Source organism: Syngnathus scovelli, chromosome 1 (genome assembly GCF_024217435.2).
Source record: "Syngnathus scovelli strain Florida chromosome 1, RoL_Ssco_1.2, whole genome shotgun sequence".
Taxonomy (NCBI): domain Eukaryota; kingdom Metazoa; phylum Chordata; class Actinopteri; order Syngnathiformes; family Syngnathidae; genus Syngnathus; species Syngnathus scovelli.
The window spans coordinates 20,042,343-20,062,812 of NC_090847.1; the positions used below are offsets into that span (position 1 = coordinate 20,042,343).

The window sequence follows — 20,470 nt, forward strand, 5'->3', positions numbered from 1 at the left end:
ATTCACTTCCACCCGACAAGTACCGCATATTTTTTATCACCAAAAGCAGTCACGTACGCAATGTTTCCAGGGACCCATTTTTTGAGCACAATAAACAAAGCTCTGTAGCAATCCTAAATCACAGTGACAGATGCCGGCGTTAACCTTGCTTAAAGACAAAGCGCAAACTAAGAGTGTTTTGTCGAGCTACTTGTAGATGTTGTCGGGTGGCTAGTACACTGCAACCTTATACTCTTAATCCGTGCTCATCCTTGAGCCCTCAGGGACACAGATGCTGCAGTGTACACACAAAACAGTGCATCGCTCTCCACTTGTTGCCATGACGACACCTGTCCTGAAAAGTATGTAAATTTATTAATTTACTCCGCTGGTGTTTTTATTTTGGAAAAATGGGAGGTGGATATTTTATTATGTGGTTATGCTGCTTATGAATAGCGTGCAATAGCGTCGGCTACTCAGCTTATGTTCATATGTTCATATGAGCATATGTTGTTGCTCTCTTCTGCTTCGGCTCGAAGACTTTTTATCTGGGATTAATTATGCTGTAAATCTTTGTTTGACACTTTTTTGTTTTGTAGCGGAGTCAAACACGCATATTTGCCTGCCTGCGCGTGTGCGTCTGCCTTTGAGACACAAATGCTTTTTGGAGCATGAAATAAGCTTTCCTTGAAAGTGGTGACGGGTAGAGGAGCTGACGTCCCCATGCTATTTCTTAATTAAGTACACGCAGCCGTCATTTTTAAATTGTAAATGTCACCTCTGGGCGCCTAACTATCGTTCCGGTCTCTCCTCTTGGTTCTGGATGGAGCTGGTCAAGCAAAACGTTTGGGAGCTGTAACGCAGCACTCTGCTGCCATCTTAATCAGCCTTTGAAAGTGAAGGTCACGCTGTCTGGCCATCCACTGTGAAAATGCGAGAACTTTCTTCAAGTGGGAACATTGGAAAACCTGCTTCTTCTGCACGGTTTATAATTGTTATGCACGCAGAAATTGTTTCTTTGTTGTTTCTGTCTCTGGCCTTCCCGTGTTGATCTGAATATAGTGTGTGTGTGTGCGTGCATGCGTAGATGCATGTGTGCATACTATTTTCTTTCTGACATTTTGGCTGGTCCAAACATGGAACATTCCGTGATGAGTTTTTTTTTTTCTATGCATGCATGTTACACACTAGACTCTAATGAACTGAGCTCCAACGATCCTTTTGTTCGCACACTTTTTGGCCAGACACGGTACAAACTGCATCTGGACTTCCTCTTACTGTCAAAAACAAAACACAAAAAATGAGAAATTGAAGTGGAGAGTGTATTGATGTGAGGGTTTTGGCCAAAAAAAGAATGTTTTTTTGCAGGGTGAAAGAAATAATTACATCAAGAGAAGGCCCTGCAGGTTGAAGAATTGTTTACATCAGTAACAAAACAAATAAACAAAAATAAAACTCTCCCGCTGAAATAGTACGGACTGTCATGATTTATGTATTATTCATTGAAAATGGGAAGGAAAAGGAAAATAACAAAACTGCCTGAGCTTGCAAAATTAACATGATTTTAAAAAGTAAGGGAAAATACAACATAATCTGCATAATGCTTAATTCAAGTGTACCAAATGTAGGAGGTTCTTCCTTGGCCACTTTTTGATGCCCAACCATGGCAAGTAACATACAAAATGAATTTAATTCTTTACATTTAATGTTGAATTGCATGTCTTGATGTGTGTGAATGATTTCTAAATGGAAAAAGCAGATGGAAAAACAAAGAAACAATTTTTGAGTGCATAATATTTATAAGCCATTGTATTTGAATTTGTGTGCTCATTTTTTCAATGCTGTTTTAACAATTTTTAGCGACAAATTCTAGAAGGGTGCTGCATGTGCCAAGAGAGAAATGCAATAAATATTAGAATTTCGGTGCAGCTATACTTCAACTTAATGTGCTGAGCTTGAGTTTTCAACAGTTTTATGGGGCAAACTCGGACTTTTTATCGTAATCATATTTTTTTTAGTGAATGATGCAGGAATGCTAACAACATTTCTGGCATCTTAAAGTGTTACTGTACTATGTACATTTTGGTTCTGATCCAAATTTGGATTGCTCGGTCTTGGCGGAGGTCTTCAGTCGACTGGGAGCCATGATACTCAGTCGTTTGAACAACTAATTATGACTTGATGATTTCCAATCAACAAGTGTGAGACGAACCAGAAGATGAAGCCGTTTTTTTAGCAGTTTAACAAGAAGCTGCAGTATTTTTTTTGCTGACAGGTTATGTTCTGTCGGTTCAGTTTTATGTCGTTTAGCTGCACCGCAATATCCCCATCAGCTCTGATAATGTCCTCCTTTCATTGGGACTCTGTAAGTCTGTTGGCTGTTCCTTTACACCTTAATTTTATCACCCCAAGTGGTTTATTAGCTCATAATCTGCCTTTCGGGACCTTTTGTTGGTTGGCTGTGTCTTTGTATCTTATAAGCACAGCAGAAAGAAAGATATTTTGTACTGTCTCATGAAGAACTAACCAAGACTAGTACACTCATAAGTGCAGTTTTATTATTTACAATATGTTCCATAATAGTAATATACGTAATGTTCTTGAAGAGTTTAATATTATCCAGGGCTAATATTATTGTATTTAACATTACCTTAACAACAATACTTTCAGGTTTATTTTATCTACATTTTATCTTTATCCATATTTTATTTTTATTTATCTACATCTAATTTATGAGTTGAACAGAAAACATGAATGGATTAGTGCTCGGACAGCACACATTTGATGACTATTGTATACACGGGTGATCATACCAGAGATTTTGTTTTTGAACTCAATGTTAACACATAACTGAGTTTAAGTGCAAAAGGGAAAATCACAGTGGGAAAGCTTGTCATATTTAAAATTACTGGGGGTTCACAAATATTTTGCAGTGACGAACGGCAGGTAGTGATAGACTCTAGCATTTTGACGTATGTACAAATTCGGGTCACGCCACTATCCAAGAACTGGAAGCTCATTGGTCAAACACAATTCCAGGATCTTGGTCAACTTTTGATTCGTCTAAATTTTGAAATATTTTACCTCTGTTTTTGTTTCTGTGTCAGGGATGTGTAAACCCTCACTGTGTCGCCATTATTTTAAACATACTTGACTATAGAGTGTAAAAAAATAATCAATTGTAAAATAATTATAAAATAATTAATTATTGATAGAAAAATGAGAGTGGTTAAACACTAAGCGCATTATTTTCATGACCGTTGCATATCTGGTGTGATACGGGGCATATCTTTGCACTGAGGTGGATAAGACATGGTTTTGGTCATTTTGGAGACAAATACAGAGGGAGGTATGCGCTCCTGTGGGAGTAGTCATAGCTAACTTAAAACATGGCCAATGTGGCTCCCTTTATTCCCTTCAAATGTATTGCACAAGGCGCACACTAGAGTTTCAACATAAGCTTTTCCGCTATGTATATGCCAGTGGGGAAAAACGTCTGCCTTCAGGACTCTTTCCCAGCGATGAAAAATTTCTTTGAGAAAAAAAAAAAGCCCATTCCTGTCTTGACTGTTGCAAATATTCCCTAGAGTTGTAATTGCAGACCACTTTTGTGCACTTTGAGACACTCATTGATCACTTCAAACGTTTGTGCAAAGTGTTTAGTATCACATCTCATAGAAACCTTTTGATTCTCCCGGCATTTGCATTGACTATCATGTATTTTCCAAGGCCTTCATACCGGGGTTATCACGCTCTGGTTGCTGAAAATCTTCTAACGTTATTGATTGCATTCCATTTAACGGGGAAAAAAGCGCACCATTGCACTCTGATTCATCACAACTGGTAACGGAGCCATCGCTCAGTGGACCACCAATTGCAAAGGGAATAAGCGTCTCTCCACAGGTGCACACAATACAACAGTTGTATTGTGTGAAGAAGCATTAGTGAATAACTCTGATGTGCTGTTTTACTCTTTTACAAGCAGGGGTCAGATTTGAACATAGAAAAAAATATATATGAATGCCCAGTCTTCCAAAGCTTTCTGTACGGACACAGTTGTAGAATTTATCATAGCCAAGTACGTTGACCAAGTTAAAAATCCCAACTCAATCAATACCATCAACGACGTTGATGCGTTCAAACAATTGAAGAAATTGCAAGATACCAAGCACTTGCTCAGTGCTCGTAAGCAAATTTCACATTACATACGAGAACAAACACAAACCCGACAATCGTATCTGCTTCAATGCAACGGGCAAGCTCTTTTAAATCTGCACAGAGCAGCGGGATGCATTTTGCTTGGCCCTCTCCTTCACCCAGGGAGCACTGAATGCATTAAAACTGGCAGCCAGCGAGCAGCCAAGCATATATTCATTTCCTACACTGACGGAGAATTCAGCAAACAATATATTACAGGGAGTCACACACACACACCTCCTACAAATATCACACCAAAGACACGAGAATACTATTTATTAAGGAAATATAATGTGCTGCTTTCTTGCGTTGTACAAGCAGATGAATGAGGTGCTGGCTACAAAAAAATATATAAATGATAAGTATCCTTGTTTACTCATTTATCTCGAGTACACTAAATTTACCACTCAAAAAACATAAATAGGCGTGTATACTTTTTTATGGATATTTATAAGTATTTTTTTACACTCACGCATGGTATGCATTGCTTAATAAATTCAACCTATCAAAGTAGTTATTTCTCTATACCCTCTGGTAACCGTTATTATGATCTAGTCACATTTGTGCATGTTTTTAATGCTCTCAATAAAGTGTCACTATGAAACTAGATGGTTGAAAGTTGCCCTCTTTTTTTGTTTCAGCCAATTTTGGTGTTTTCATTTTTTCACTTTTTCACTGTTTTGGTCAAGCTCCTCCAGTTGCAACTCTCGTTTTAATGAGAGCGCCAGGTTGGGACCATTTTTTTCTTTAACAAGTGATGTACAGTGACCAGCAGAATTAGATGGCCAATCATACAACAAAATAAGACATGGCGTCTAACTTTCTGTGCAAATAAACTGGCCCAGATTTTACATTGAGTTGATCAATTTGTGAGTAAATTGAAAGAGGATGGTCAATATTTCAGTGTTCATACTTTTGTGATGTTTTTGTCTGGTGAGATTTTTCTCGTGAAGAATTGGTGCCTTGGCTCAATAAAGAATGGGAAACACGACTTATACAACACTTGGGTCGAAGAAAACATGCAGCAACAGCAGCCTGACATCTGGGAAAGCCAGATGATTACACATGTGAATGAAGAAGCCACTTGATATTCTCCACACAACCGCTAAAGCATACCAAGGAGCAGATAAGTTGCTGGTAGAAGAGGAAACTAAAAAGTGAAAAGGGTGAAAATACTGCTTTAGCGACACCATGTATTTTGACAAATCCACCTCTCGTTGTGGTCACGATTTTAGTCTGGCAGCCCCCTTCAGAATACAAAAGATCATGCACGAGTGTACTAAACAAGCAGTTTCAAACCACTGGGCACTAAACCGGTAGCTGTCCATCAGACATTTGGTACTTCGCCACGCAGACAGAAGAGAAAATAAACCAGGCAGCATTTCAAATACAATATCAGCAGTCCTCAGTCTCAAGCATCAAGCCCGGTCTACAAAACATGCAAAAAGAGGCTCGAAATTGAGATCAAAAAGCTGCTCAAAAAGCACTGAATAGTTTTTCTATTCCAAATAATCTTTGTGAAGAAGGGTTTTCTGCAATAACTGTGACCAAAACAAACCGAAATTACAGGGTTGTCTGTTACACACTTATGGTGTCATTGTCTCCGATTACTTTCAAATGGGACCGGCTCACCGAAGCGAAACAAGTGCGGCGTGCTTACCAGTTAAAACAACTACATTCAGCATAATAGCAAATTGTGGTTTTAATCAACTGTTTGTATCAGTTTCTATGTCATTGTATCAGAAATATTGTTGTCATTAATGCGTAAAAGGTTGAAGTACCCTGAACTAAACAATCGGAGCTGACACAACTACCCTGTGATGAATCGCTTTTAGATGGAGCGTAATCACAAGGACCTGTCGATAAATGCAAGCCAAGCAACCAGAAAGTGCATTCATGTTGAGGAATAAAGGACAAGGGAGACAAATGAGTGAATAAATAAGTAGACAAATGTCCTTCAGTGTTAAAAGAGGTCGAAATAGGGGATTTTTTTTTCTGGTGTGTTCACGCATTGTCGTCATTACCAATATTTACAGTAATTGTGAATCAAGTCAGCAAACATGCATCTCAAACACATTCCACAAACATGACAGCACTGATAATATACACTAATACCATGTAAATGAATGGAAAGCCGCTTGGCATGAATTCAATATCCTTATTATCGACCTTGACTATAAACTAGTATGCTTGTACAGCTAAGACTACAGAAACAGAAAGACTACTATACCGTATGCAATTTAACTTTACAATCACTAACCTACTGTGCTGCACTGGAAACACTACAAGGTCCAACAGGACCCTCCCAGGAGCCCCGAAATGCCCACAAACACTTGGTATCCTACTAGTTCAAGTTATGAGTGTGCCAAAGGCTATGAGAGAGACTGCTTTCTTTGATTGGCGGCAAATAGGCGACTGTGTTCACGCCCATAACAGCGCAAACGACCCTTTTGTAAATGTGACGGTTTCTGCGTGTCCGTGAAATTACCAGCACCCAGCCTGACTCGCTTCTGTGCAGATTTACAATACGCCCCATGTCAGACTTGAACCAGTTGTGAAAATAGAGCCCTTTGTGTAGAGAATCTATTAGTTTCACTTTTTGAAGTGAACTATTAAAATAGATTAGGTTTTCCATGATATTCCAATTCATTGCTTGCATCAATATGGGAAGACGAGGAAGTGGACGACCACTTTACGGGGTGTCATTGGAGTGATGCCATGGAGTTTGGGGGGGTCGTGCGGATTTCTGCCGAAAGTAGGCGCCGGGGGTGTTTTGGAGGGCTGTGTTGCGTGGAGAATGAGTTTCACTGTCTGCCGTTAGACTGTCAGGAGAGAAGCTGCTTCACTGGAGGGTGACAGCAGAGAGACAGAGCCACTCTGTTACTGTCATGGACACTCTGGCTCTCTTCTGGCTTTTAGACAGGATGGTACGTCGTCTGGTGAGCACAGATGTTCAAGACCTCTTGGCAATATTTGCACCTTTCTGCATCGAGACACTTTGAATTGAAGGTGGTTTGGTTTTTGATTTATACATTTGGAGGATGGGGCAGGTAACCAAAACAAGACTGAGTTTCTTCTTTCAGCTACAACATGTGGAGGATATACTCTACATTGTCCTGATGACAGGGAATGTGAAAATATCCTAACATTTGCTTCTTCATATTATTGTTCAGTACAGTAAATCGTATGCTTCGAAGTAATAAATGCCAGCACCATTCTTCACCACATATTATTTATGTCCGAGAAAGCCATGGTGCAGTGATTCAGGACAGCCTGCAGTCTCTATAAATGTTTTTTTTGTTTTTTATAAAAACAGCTCTATACGAATTTGAACTATATTAAATGGATGAGCTGCATTTTGACAGCCAAGAGACCTCAGCAACCAAGATCCCATTCAGAGAATGAGAATGTCAGAGCTGCACATCTGTTTGTCCTAAATTGTTTATGTTGATCCCTCTAGACAACACTCTCGGACTGGAGTTGTTTTTCTGTGCAGAGCTATGAAGGCCTCTATGTGAATGTTTATGGTGCAGCTCCGGTGCCATGCCTTATGCTACTGGACTCCAAGATCACAACTGCATTCAGGATTGTCTCTAAGGAAGAAATGCCATCTGTCCATTGATACCCTTATGTTTTTTTGGAGCCAACACAAATTGATCCCAGGATCAATTATTTTTGCTCGCAGCAATAATGGTAAAAAAGTGAACCTCAGTGCTGACTTGGTCTCGACTCGACACAAATCTTACTAAATCAAAAGTGGTTCATAAAATGCCAGCACATGGCAGAGACTGGGAGTGAGATTACGCTTGCTGACGACAGTGTCATGCTAATGAAATTTTTGCTATGTGTGCGTTTTTTGATTGAGCAAATATGCGGACTGTGCAGATTGCTTTGTGACTGATAAAGATAATAAAGTCTTAATGATAATAAAATCTCTTCCCATTTTGATCTGGTGATAAATATGACAGAATGTTGTAAAATGTGACTAATTTACATGTGAATGAACTAATATCGGGCAGATGATTAAAAAAAAGTGATTACAGCATTTGTTTGAGGGCACATTCTGTTTAGCATGTGTTTAAAGTCAATAATGAAACTGCAGAGAGCAGCAACAAAAAAATCAGGCTTTTGTTTGAAGGTAAAATTGGACGGCAATTAAAACAACGTCTGCCATTTATTTGTTCCCTGATAAATTTTAGTTCACGCATCATTTTTACATAAGTGCAAATCTTCAGCACAGTCAAGAGTCCTGTTAAAGTCAAGATTGCTGAAATAATTATTTGCAGAGTCGAGGCCAAGCAGGTAGTGGGCACTCAAAAACTTCACTCTTACCACAATAACACGGCTATTTTAGAGAGGTTAAGCAGCTAGAGAAGGACAAGAATAGAAGATCATGCAGTGTGATGATCACATCAATAATACAGGGAAGAAAAGACCTGGGGCATTGACAGATAAGTCAAGTGCGACCTATTGACATTTTGATCAGGTAGACCGGCCTTTCATCATTAGACGAGGAGCAGATGGTGTCATCATCGTCTTCCTTGTAGGTCAAACTGGAAATATTATCATATCACTTGCACCTCATAAGATAGATATGTTTCGCCGGTGGTGATACTGAACCGGGGCAGGTTTTGTGCTATGCTACCAGATTAAGGTGGTGATGCTGAGGTGGGAAAGTTCTTTTGGGCTTTGTTTTTTGTCGTACATATTTGAGCTGTGCAAGAACTTCCATAGAGAGTGACTGAAAACCAAAACAAAACAACCATAACCAGAATTTGAATTAATTGGCTCTGGGATGGGAAACGAGAAGTTTAAAAAAGTCACGTGAGTTTGCGCGAGAGTACTGTAAAATTTGTTGTCCAGTCTGGATATTTGGCGGCCCTTTCTTGTACAAAGTCCAATGTACATAATATTGTATCGACAAATATTTTTGGCTATTGTTGTGCTACAAGGTGCAATAAAAGTAATTAATACAGTCTGAAGACATATGTTTCTGTTTACTTTCTTGTTTTTCACGAAGGATGTGGCATGATAGTGTGCCCATTACCACCCCTATTCATTCATCTTTGTTTATTCACGAACAAAGCAAGACTTAGAGAAAGGCTAAAGAGTTTTTGCAAGAAGCTCAGCTGAGGTCATGAGATGCTTTAACAAAATGTCGCCGTCCGGTCAATTACAGGGACATTGTTTTCTTCGTTTGCATTGGACACCTAATGGAATAGGCGCAAAAAAGAATAAGTGCAGGTGTTTTCCTTGCAGTTGTAAACTCCATTTCTGCAGAATTCATATGCACTCCAAAACCTATTGCCTTTCTCAAGTCCTTCTTTTGAGTTTCTGATGATGCAACACAAAAAGACCAAATAGATGCACAAAATAAAAATTGAAAACAGAAAAGAAAACTCAAACAAGGAAGTACACATATTAGAATGCGTTTTTTGTTGTTGCTTTTATAACGTTTTACTGATCTTATTCCAGCACAAAATATTGTCTTTTGCTTGTTTCAGTCACAATGCATCTTCTGTTGTTTGTTTTCTACCTCTGTGTAAAATTGTGGTGCACCATTAAAATAAAGACAGACGGATATTCCAATTATTAAATCACTTCAGTGTACACAATTTTCTAGTTGCTCCATTTGAGAAATTATAATGGCCATGTTTACAAAAACAAGTCGAAAACCTTGTTTAAAACAAAACATTTCAAATTTTGTGAGTCAACAAAGAATATGTATTACTTTAATTATCCTGTTTACATGTCTCAGAATACTGTCTGAGATTGCCGCAATGATAAGTAGAAACGTTGCAAAGCTTTTATTCCTCCCTTAGTAATGTGTCAGTTTGCTAAGTACTCACCATTCTGTGGATTTTGATTATCACAAAACAATGTTTACATGACAGTTTCTTGTTGAAAGTCAAAATCAGAATCAGAGTGTCTTTGTAAACAAGAAAATTAGTCACCATTTGCATGTCACGTAATGCAATCTGGTATGGCAACATGTTTGTACACAACAGCAAGTGATCGGAAAATGGGAAAGTTTTGATTGTTTGACAAGTCACGAGACGTGTTAATTAAGCCTCTAAAAATCTACCTTCAAAGCAGCAAACTTTGTTTTGAAGGAAGCAATCAGATTGCCCAAGGAAGAGAGAAAACGATGGGGTGGAGAAATAATTACAGAGAAAAAGAAACAGAGGAGGCCATTTGTGTCAAGTGAGGCAGACATGGCGTCACTTTATCCAGCAGATAAACAAGGAGCCTCACAGAAGCACATGACTGGCACTAGCAAAAATATTCCTATTTTAATGTATTCTTCACATTGTTGATTCTGCAAGTAGCCAACCTTTAGCGCACAGGTGTCAAACTAATTTTTTGTTGCGGGCCATATCGGAGTTATGGATTCCCTCTTGGGGCCATTAATGACTTAACTAGAAATGTAAGTGTGTAGATATTATTACATACACACAACCAAATTTTCCAATTTATTTTGAAATTGGGATTATAACAACAAATGTTGCAATATCTCACTGTTATTAAAAGGAAGGAATCAAGAGTTTTGGTATTTTAACAAGAAACATTGAGTTGACACTCATGATTTTAATTGTGCGGGCCACATAAAATGATGTGGTGGGCCCAATCTGGCCCCCAGGCCTTGAGTTTGACACCTGTGCTTTAGAGTTTCTTGACAGCAAACAGAAAGGTGAAGCCAGTAGTTAGTTTGCCAGAATGACATATCCGCTTTTGGGGTCGGGTTCAAGAGGCCTGATGTGTGAAAGGCATCATCTTTGTCCAAAGGCTCATTTTACCGAGGAGATAATCGCCTATCCTCTTTCATCATGTTAAAAGGATTTTTGCAGATTCGGGGATTTTCTCCATGATGCAAAATGTTGGCAACCTTTTTTATTGCCCACAGAGGACTTCTCTGTGAACGGATGGAACACATTGATATGCAACACGGGTTTCAGAAAAATGTTTGCCTGATGCGATACAATATTTATTTGTTAGTGGCAACTCGTGATTTAAATAAAATAACTAAATTGTATTTAGGGCTGCAACTAACTATTTTGACAATCGATTACTCGATTCCAGACCTTTTTTTTTAAAGGCTATCATTTCAAATAGTGTAGAAAATGCACACAACTTAATTAATTTACTGGTTTGGTCTAACATTTCAGAAAATACGCAAAAATGTTGATCATTGTTTTCCAACATAAAAGCAAATGTTTTTGAATTTTTTTCAAAACCATTATTCTAAATTGAAAGGCTGAAATTCCAAGCTCTCGAACGGTTAAACTGGGTCTTTAAACAATTATTTCTCAAAAATACTTAGCGATTAATTTGTTAATCGATGAGTTGTCGATTAATTGATTAAACACTGCACCTCTAAATTTAGTATCATAGTATTTATATTTATCTATTACTATTAATATTTGTTCAATTTGTGCAGCACAATCTACTAATGATTAGCCCGTCTGCCTCAAGGTTTGGTGGTTTATAGTCTCGAAGTCTTGCAATTGACAATGTAACTTCTTCCAGACTGATATATATTCAATCAATTTTTCAATTGTTCTTGAAGTTGATGATCCAAATCGTTAAAGTGCAATTAACATGCAAAATAAATAAATAAATAAACAAGGAAGGAACCAAAAGGCTATTTACAGAACTATTTGCAGTTTTGTGACATTTAAAGAAAACTTTGCTTCATTTGTGATGTCATTGAGAGCACTCCTGGGGGAAATTACACTCTCCTCAGTATCGCCTTTCCATTGTGAATTGTCCGTGCGTCCCACCATTACGGCCCAGTCTCGCAACGTAATTGAGGTTACTGTCTCTCTGGATGTATTCCAGATCAAGGAATTAAATCTGGAGACCTTGACCGGTGTCCTCTCGAACATCAAATAAAATCTCGTTCCTCTAATTGCTTACAGTTTGTAATTACACGACTTACACCTTCTGCATTTGACGTGATTAATTCCATATTACTACAATTCAAGTGAGCCTTTTCTGTTCATATGACAAGTGCATAAATGACTCCGAAAGCAACAGTATGCAGCCATTGGCTGGCAATAACTGATTTTCTCTCCGAAAATTCACAAAACAGAATTAATAAACTTCGTCCAAACAAAGCTTTAGTCAACTAAAGTGGAGCATCCGTTGTAGTGGATCTGCTGGACACAATCGATTCTGTAACTTAACTTCCCTAGTTATTGTTGTACAATGTGAAATCTTGAAAAAAAGATTTTTCTTCTGACTTCTTAGCCGTACGCATGATGTTTTAAATAACATTGCAGAGTGTCCTTCTGGGGTAAAGAAAAATGACCCACCACAGCATTAAAAATATAAAAGCACTCATCCTTTGAAGATGGCCTGACAGAGCCCTAAATGCAGTCATGGAGGTCACAAAAGCTAAATAGTTGAAACGCTACTGAGCTAAGGTCTGACAAGATTTGCTGTTGTCTTGCGCGACCTTGTGAATATTTATGGTTTCAAATACAACTTTTGATTGACTTTGAACATCATTTGAGTCCCCAGATTTTAGTTGGACTCCAAATTGGACTATAATAGTGTTCTGATGGCCTTTTACAACACCCAGATAGCGAGAAGGTATTTCCTCCAAGTGTCAAAAATGGCCCAAATTCTTATTTTCTTCACAATAAGCCCAATGCAGCTTTCTGCAATTTGTATTCATAATAGCAAAAATGTGCTTCGAGCCTTTTCACTCCTCATACAAGCATCAGCAGCTATGGGTGGTTGCCCTCTACTTAATGATGCCATTTTATCCACAGTCAGCTTCCACTATGAACGTTTGACATCATTTCCTCAGTCCTTCAGACATTTACGTCGTTTTGATTCTAACCTTACGCTTCAACTGCAGTTATGTGAAAACAGGAAGATGTCCTTTAACAGCGACTCTAAAAAGCATTGTTGTGTTTGCTCGCTGTGCATTTATGGTTTGGCCCTATGATATTTATATTTAGGAAGGTCTCACTGCAGTCAAATAGAAATGTAACTTTGGTTGAGGGGTTAATGTAACCAAATACTGAGCCAATTAGCAGTTTCACTGCAGTCAGGATGATAGTCTAGTGCAGTGATTCCCATCCACTGTACCGTGAGAGATCATTAGGTGTGCTGTGGGAAATGAACCAATTTCACTGAAATGGTCTGAAAATCTTTCATCTACGGTATCTATGCCAGCAACAGGCAGAGTAATTAAATGTTTTTCTACTAAGTGCCATTCCTGTAGGTACAACTTATCTGTGTGTATTACCTGTTTCCATGCAGGTTCAGGCAACACCATTATTTTTGCTTTGGTTTTAACTATACAGACAGTAAATAAAGTATGTGAATAAACTAAGATGAGCTCATTATTTAACTAGAATGCTGGTATTTGGCAAAATGGAAAAGAAATTACTGTTTGTTGAGCCATTAACATTACATTGTTAAGAGCAAGCCACTTTTAAAACTTTCTAGAGTATGGTCAGAAATTTTTTAAATAAAATTTGGACATAAGTGGACATTGTCCCATACTTCCATGCATTTTCTCTGTATACCAGGGCTTCTTCGCTCACCTAAGAAACATGTACATTAGCTACTGTAAATTGAATGAGAATGTCAACGGTTGTTTGTCTAAATGTCTGAAGTGTCATCCGTCTCTCGTCAAAGTCAACTGGGATAGGCTCCTGCTCACCCGCCATCTGATGAGGGCACAAGCCAGAGAAAATGGAAGGATGACAGCCTATGGGGGATGCTATTTTTAGCCAATACCTTCACTATACAAACCCATAGTGTTTATTGTTGTTTTGTAAAACAGATTGATTAACGGACTTGCAAACTGAGTGACTGATTAATGCAGCCTGTGGAGTCACCTTGTCACACACAGTCACCACTGATCAAATATTCTACACTGCAGTTATTATTTTGGATGTGCAATGTGAACGTGTCCCCCCCCCCCCAGAAAGCTAATGATGATAAAACTCTCAGCCCTGGAAGAAGTTAGTGAAGGTCATTACAAAATCAAATAAAACGTTTTTTTTTGTTACCTGACCCAATGGCTATGGGAAGCAGTTGCAGCCAGGTACGCTAGGGGGCAGAGTGTGAATCAAGTGCCCTGACTTGTGTGCCCAAGGGGACACTGAAATCTGGCCACATCTGCTACTTAGGATCACAAAGCAGCTGGCCAGCTCCCCCTAAGATGCAGCCATCACATCGCTATTCTCATCCACCCACGAGCTTCAATGAGCTAGACTAAGAGCTGTAGTCATAGCAACGGGCAGACCTGCTGATGCCCTTGGGGATCATTTCTTGACAGAGTTCCTCGGTGTCCTCCCTTTTGGCATTTGCACGACGCTGCAATTGCCGGGTAGATGTTTGCCTCAGTGTCCCCTGACACCCTTCATTGCTATCTCACTTTATCTCAAAAGTCAGGAATTTTAATTTATGTACGCAGTTTATAGGCACAAAGCAATGTTCCTTTATTTCTGCTTCAGTAAGAAGCAAACTACATTGGTTTGTTTAAAGGAATATCTCTTCAGGAAGTAGATGCAAATTTTTTGTTAGCGTGTCAATGGCCTTTTACATTTTACAGGATAAATCTAGACTGGAAAGAACATTTTGAATGTGAGGAAATCTTATCTCAAGCATAGACAGTGAAGTATGGCGGTCTATAAATATTTGTATCTCAAGAGAGTTACATGGGTTATAAATGAGGTAGATCAAGTAAAGAACCCTGAGGTACACCTTTAAAAAGTGGTAACAGTTCTGAGAGAAGACCCTGCACCCTCAGAGAGCTTGCACCCGGGAGCATTACCAAGGCATAGTTCTCAGAGTGGCCTAGCCCTAACAAGGACTAGCAGTGTAAATAAATAGGCGGACGGATGGATTTAGCTTAGGTTTCATACATCCGAGATTTGTCCAAGATGCTACTGACATTCACAGTGACAAATGACACACACCTGATGCCTGGGCATCCTTGGCACCTTCTCGAAGACCTGCCAGATGGGTGTCCCTCCACAACCTGGAGAGGGGAGCAGATGGCGATTAAAACTCATTAGAGGGACAGAGAGAAAAGGGCAAAGACATGTAGGTAGACGTGCACTTCCAAAAAGCCTACCTAAGGATGTAATAATAGACGGTGGATAATAAATGAGAGCAAGTCTTTGAAGGGGGAAAAAAAATAAAAAATTTCTGCGACAGTACCAGCTGGCAACATTTGTCACTACTGTTCACCTCAAATTCCGACAGATGAATGTCGAATAGTTTATTATCTACTTAGACTTTTTTTAATACATTGTTTAATGGATTTCTCATCATGTGCATGGGATTAAAAATAAAGTTATCAGAGATAAATGGTGTCTTATGAGACACAAGGTAGATATCCGTTATGCGCCACCGAAATTATAGATGAGCCATGTCCCTTGTAAGCCACTGTTAGCACAAACTACAAGTGATAAGAATTTAAATCAATAAACTATTGACCAAAGGACTCAGCCTCCAGTTAGTGACAGTTTGTTGTCTGCCTGTGGCACTCACAAAAGTGTTTGCTCTTGCATCCATGCATAATGACTAACTGAGCAATCTTGACAGTCTTTCTCTTCTCCCATTTTAAAACATTAACGTCACAGGCGGTTTCATCTCCAACCAAGTCAGATACTAAAATGCTTATGTAATTCCGTCGCATTTCCATCACTTTGTGTGTGACATTTTCCTGCCATAGACAATCCCATTCCACACACACAGTCGGCACAGTCTAACTGTAATCTCGCTCTTACTTCCTCCCACGCAGGCATCTGTAAAAGGGAACTGGTGGTTCACAACAGTGGCAGGGATACTATTGGTTGATTCTGTGCTTAATACTTTTTTTTTGCATTCTCTCGTCTTATGTCCTTGATAAGAGCAAGTCAGGTCTCACATGTCTGATGCTTTAATTATGTATCAAAGGAAAATCTGTACATTTTTACTTCTTGCAGAACATGATTTTGTGATCTATGCTCACAATCATCTTGTTCATTCTTTATACTGGATTGCTTCATCATGTAACAAGTTGGAGGTTTAGCAAAAAGAGAAAGAGGTGCAATTTCACTTTTGATGTCCATATATCTACAGGTGAATGATTTGGAAAAAGAGTGTGGCCTTTGCAGTGCAAACCTATCCCATGCTGCTCCCTCCTCTCAGGGGATGGCCGAGGTCCAGGATGGACACATATACGCCTGTGACAGGTATTCCGTGATATTTCAGTAGAGCTTTATTTAAGACCTAGTATCAATCAATTAATCGACTTGATCAATGCTTGCAACAGCTTCTTATACCATTTGTCAAGCCTTCTCCAAAATGGTGTGTGTGTTATGCGTTTTTAGCTCTGCAATGTTAGAGGAGAGCCAAGATGGTATGGACAGTTGTACCCTAAGTCCTGCCACAGCTAGACAGGTCACCATCCAGCGGCACCCGACTCAAGGCTTCGGCTTCATTGCAGGCAGCCAGAGGCCTGTCATTGTACGCTCCGTCTCTGCTGGTGAGTGCGTATGAGGGGGACTAATAAAAGGAGTGACGGTTGGTTATGTAAGACGACATCAATTGAAGTGTTTAACTTCGTATGCTGCTTGTGTGCTGCCATCTATCCACAGACGGACCTTCCTTTGGTAAGCTTCTCCCCGGAGATCAGATCTTGGCCATTAACGAGGAGACGGTGAGCGACGCGCCCCGAGAGAGAGTCATAGACCTTGTAAGGTAGCATCCTTTACTGTCCCGGGGGGAGGGAGGGTGGGAATGTTTAAGGCCAGGGGAGCAAGTGTGAGTGAGGCCAAATGAAAAGTAACAGGGAACACAGGTACAAAGAGGGTGGCCCGTAAGAGACTCAACGTTTCCTGGCGTGACGGATGCATGACCACATGAACACATAATGGTGGAAATAGCAGAAAGAAAGTGGCTAAGCTCTCCAAACGCTGTGCTGCACGTGGCGTTACCTAACCCACTCTACTCTCCTGTCTCCCCATAGACGCTGCAAAGACACGATTGTTCTCACTGTGCTGCAGCCTCATCAGGTGCGTACAAGTGCTTTGTGCTCATCATTTCTTTTCACGCGTGTCTTAACAAGCCCGCCCACATATTTGGTGCTTAATTATTAGAGTACTGGTAATTTCTCTTTTAGTAACGCTGTCTACAAAGCTCCAGGTCGTTCGTTAAAAGCATCTATCCATCACGGGGGAATGTAATTTGCTGAATAAACTGCGCATTTTCAGCTGGTGAAATGACAAGGTCAAAATGCAGATGGGTGTTCAAAGTTGAAAGTTTCATCTTATTTTAAGTTGTGGTGATGCACAAAGCATGTACTGTATTTTCCGGACGATAAGGCGCACCTAAAAAAATAAAATTTTCTCAAAAGCCGACAGTGCGCCTTATAGTCCGGTGCGCCTTATATATGGACCAAATTCCTAAATTTAAACTGGCCCGAAGCATTGTGTCATGAAATCAATCATAAGTGGCCCGCTGAAGTCTATGAATCATGAATCAAAAAGACTATGGATCATTATTTTGTGATTATAAAGTAATTTGTTGTGTCTGACCTTGAAATAAAAAAGATAAAATGGTGAATGATTTGATTTGGATTAAAAATCTGACATGAGGCATTAATGGTGTGCCTTATAGTCCGGTGCGCCTTATATAAGGACAAAGTTTTAAAATGGGCCATTCATTGAAGGTGTGCCTTATAGTCCGGAAAAATAATTTCGTCTTTTACTTCAATATGTACATTTAGATGTGTTGAACAAATGGAGCACCTTTGGTTTGAAGGGTACGCCCTGAGTCGGTCGCCATCAATAATATAACAAAAACAAAAGAATTGACCTTGCCGTATGACTTTCTCATCTCTTTCATGGCTACGGACAACTGTACTTTCTCTTTTTACCCTCCCACAGTCACCTAAATCTGCCTTCATAAGTGCAGCCAAAAAGGCCCGTCTGCGAACTAACCCGCCTAAAGTGCGATTTTCAGAACAAGTGTCCATCAGTGATCCAGACTCAGTAAGTTTTTGCATCTCTCTGACACTTATTGTTGCCCTTTCCCTCAATCTCCCACAGCTCATTTCTCTTGTTTGATCCGCAAATATCCTCTCTCAAGCCACTCTTCACAAAATGATGTATGTGTGCGTGCGTGTGTGTGTGTGCGTCTGTGCGTGCGTGTGTGTTTGTGTAACAAAGAGAATGCTTTTGGGTGAAAAGTTTAGCCTCGAATAAATTGCTTTTCAGTTTAAAATTCTCAGTTGAGCAACCATAAGTTCAAAGTCAGCTCACTTGCCTTGTGGTCATCGTTCATCGTGTGAATGTTATGAGACAAGTATTGTCACACTTGTGCCATTGTGCGTGGAAAATGATGACAATTATTTTCTCGCCGGTCATACCATCGCTCACTAGATTTCAATGCAAACGTCAAAATGGATGGCGTGCAATCAGTTCAAGGACTTATTGGCTTTACTCTCATTTCAAAGCGCTGATGTCACCACATGTCTGGGGTGGGATTTGTGGATTGCTATTATATGCTGTCATGACCCTTCATTATAGTCCTCGATTAATTGTGAGTCAGTGACAGCGTATCTCAACACTCTCAATTTACTGAGGAATCTTCTTTCTAACTGTGCAGAAAACATCATGGCAGTTCTTATGTTGCCACGTTTCTCAAAAAAGTAAATCGATCTACAGCATGCCTTGTTTTTGGTAGACTTTTTAAATTGGGCACAGAGTGCCCAGTGATTTTCTTATCACTGGGATCCACCAGATTTGTAATACTTTGTTGGGCAGGCGACGTGAACTTTAATCATAGCTGATTTTTATACGCTTGTTCAGCCTGATGATAAGAGCATCGTGCAAATGTCAGTTTCTTTAATTACACCTTGAGACCATGATTGTCAATAAAAAAAAAAAAAGGTTTCCTGGATCTCTTTCCTTACTTAAACTAATTGTCTGCTTCGCTTGGGAATCGATCAGAGTTGATCCAAAGTTAAACAACGTGGAAAGGCGTTTCCGTGATTGGTGCAACAACAAGGCAAGACAGTTGGAGATTAATCTTTGCCTCCACTGATGAGAGCACAAGCTGATATTGACAAGTTAAAAGCTTAGTGTTGACAAAGGAGAAAGATGAGGCAAAAGAATGTAGTTTCTCATCACACTCCAATATACCATTAACTAGAATGAGAGTGCAGGTCTATTTTAAGACAACATCCATCCATCCATTTTCTGAACCGCTTAGTCCCCACGGGGGTCGCGGGCGTGCTGGAGCCTATCCCAGCCGTCATCGGGCAGTAGGCGGGGGACACCCTGAACTGGTTGCCAGCCAATCGCAGGGCACACAGAGACAGACAACCAATCGCACTCACACTCACACCTAGGAACAATTTGGAGTCTTCAATCGGCCTACCAAGCATGTTTTTGGAATGTGGGAGGAAACCGGAGTGCCCGGGGAAAACCCACGCGGGCCCGGGGAGAACATGCAAACTCCACACAGGGAGGGCCGGAGGTGGAATCGAACCCGCACCCTCCTAACTGTGAGGCGGACGTGCTACCCAGTGCGCCACCGAGCCGCCCCATTTTAAGACAACATTCCTTTGGATTAGCTTTTTTTTTTTTTTTTACCCCCCTTGGGCCATGTCTCGCATGTTGGCCCGATTGTATGAAAAGATTGGAAAACTGTTTGGCACGTTTCGGGACTCTTCATTCTCCTCACTATCTGAATTATATTGAAATCTGTAGGCTACTGAAGATGCTCGGAACAAGAACAACAGCTGGTAATGTGACGACTTGCATTAAGGCAAAACAGGCAACTGTTGAGGACTCAGATTGCCATGTCAGATGCATTGTTGAATTAAAATCAACAAACTGTCATGCATTAAGTTTGGATTTTGTTCTTACAAACCAAAACATGAGATTTAAAAAGGTTTGTTTTGATGTAGATTTAAAGCGATTATCTTTAAAAAAAAAAAAAAAAAAAAAAAAACTCTAGAGTCTGACGCGCATTAAGAAACCTTACCATCTGTAGGTCTTTTATGGCTGCATAATCATGACTAAATCATACCTTAAAAACCCTCCTGTGAGATGGAAAAAAAAAAAAAGATGAGTGGGAAGTCGGATTCTAATCACCTTGCAGGAAGAATGGACTGCAGCGTAATTCAAAACTTTCCTTCAAACAAATGCTTTGAGTAAAAGCACAAAGCCTGGCTCCCCCACTGTGCTTCCACTCACACAAATCTGTCTTCTATCTGATCCTGCAATGTATTTATGTACGCAAGACATACTGACCGTAACGCCTGCTGAATTTC

At 39.8% G+C, this 20,470-nt stretch overlaps 1 protein-coding gene across 3 annotated transcripts in view; it reads left to right on the forward strand.

The window, feature by feature from the left end:
- Positions 1-20,470, forward strand: part of frmpd3 (FERM and PDZ domain containing 3) — a 58,822-nt gene that overhangs the window by 27,641 nt on the left and 10,711 nt on the right. For 2 of the 3 annotated variants that reach the window (XM_049742355.2, XM_049742380.2), the window contains exons 3-7: positions 16,270-16,382; positions 16,521-16,675; positions 16,788-16,890; positions 17,159-17,204; positions 18,078-18,182. In XM_049742355.2, the coding sequence (XP_049598312.1) occupies positions 16,342-16,382; positions 16,521-16,675; positions 16,788-16,890; positions 17,159-17,204; positions 18,078-18,182 (450 nt within the window). In that variant the 5' untranslated portion in view covers positions 16,270-16,341. Of the gene's footprint in view, positions 1-16,269; positions 16,383-16,520; positions 16,676-16,787; positions 16,891-17,158; positions 17,205-18,077; positions 18,183-20,470 lie in introns of those variants that run through there. The other variant, XM_068650327.1, reaches the window with a different exon arrangement.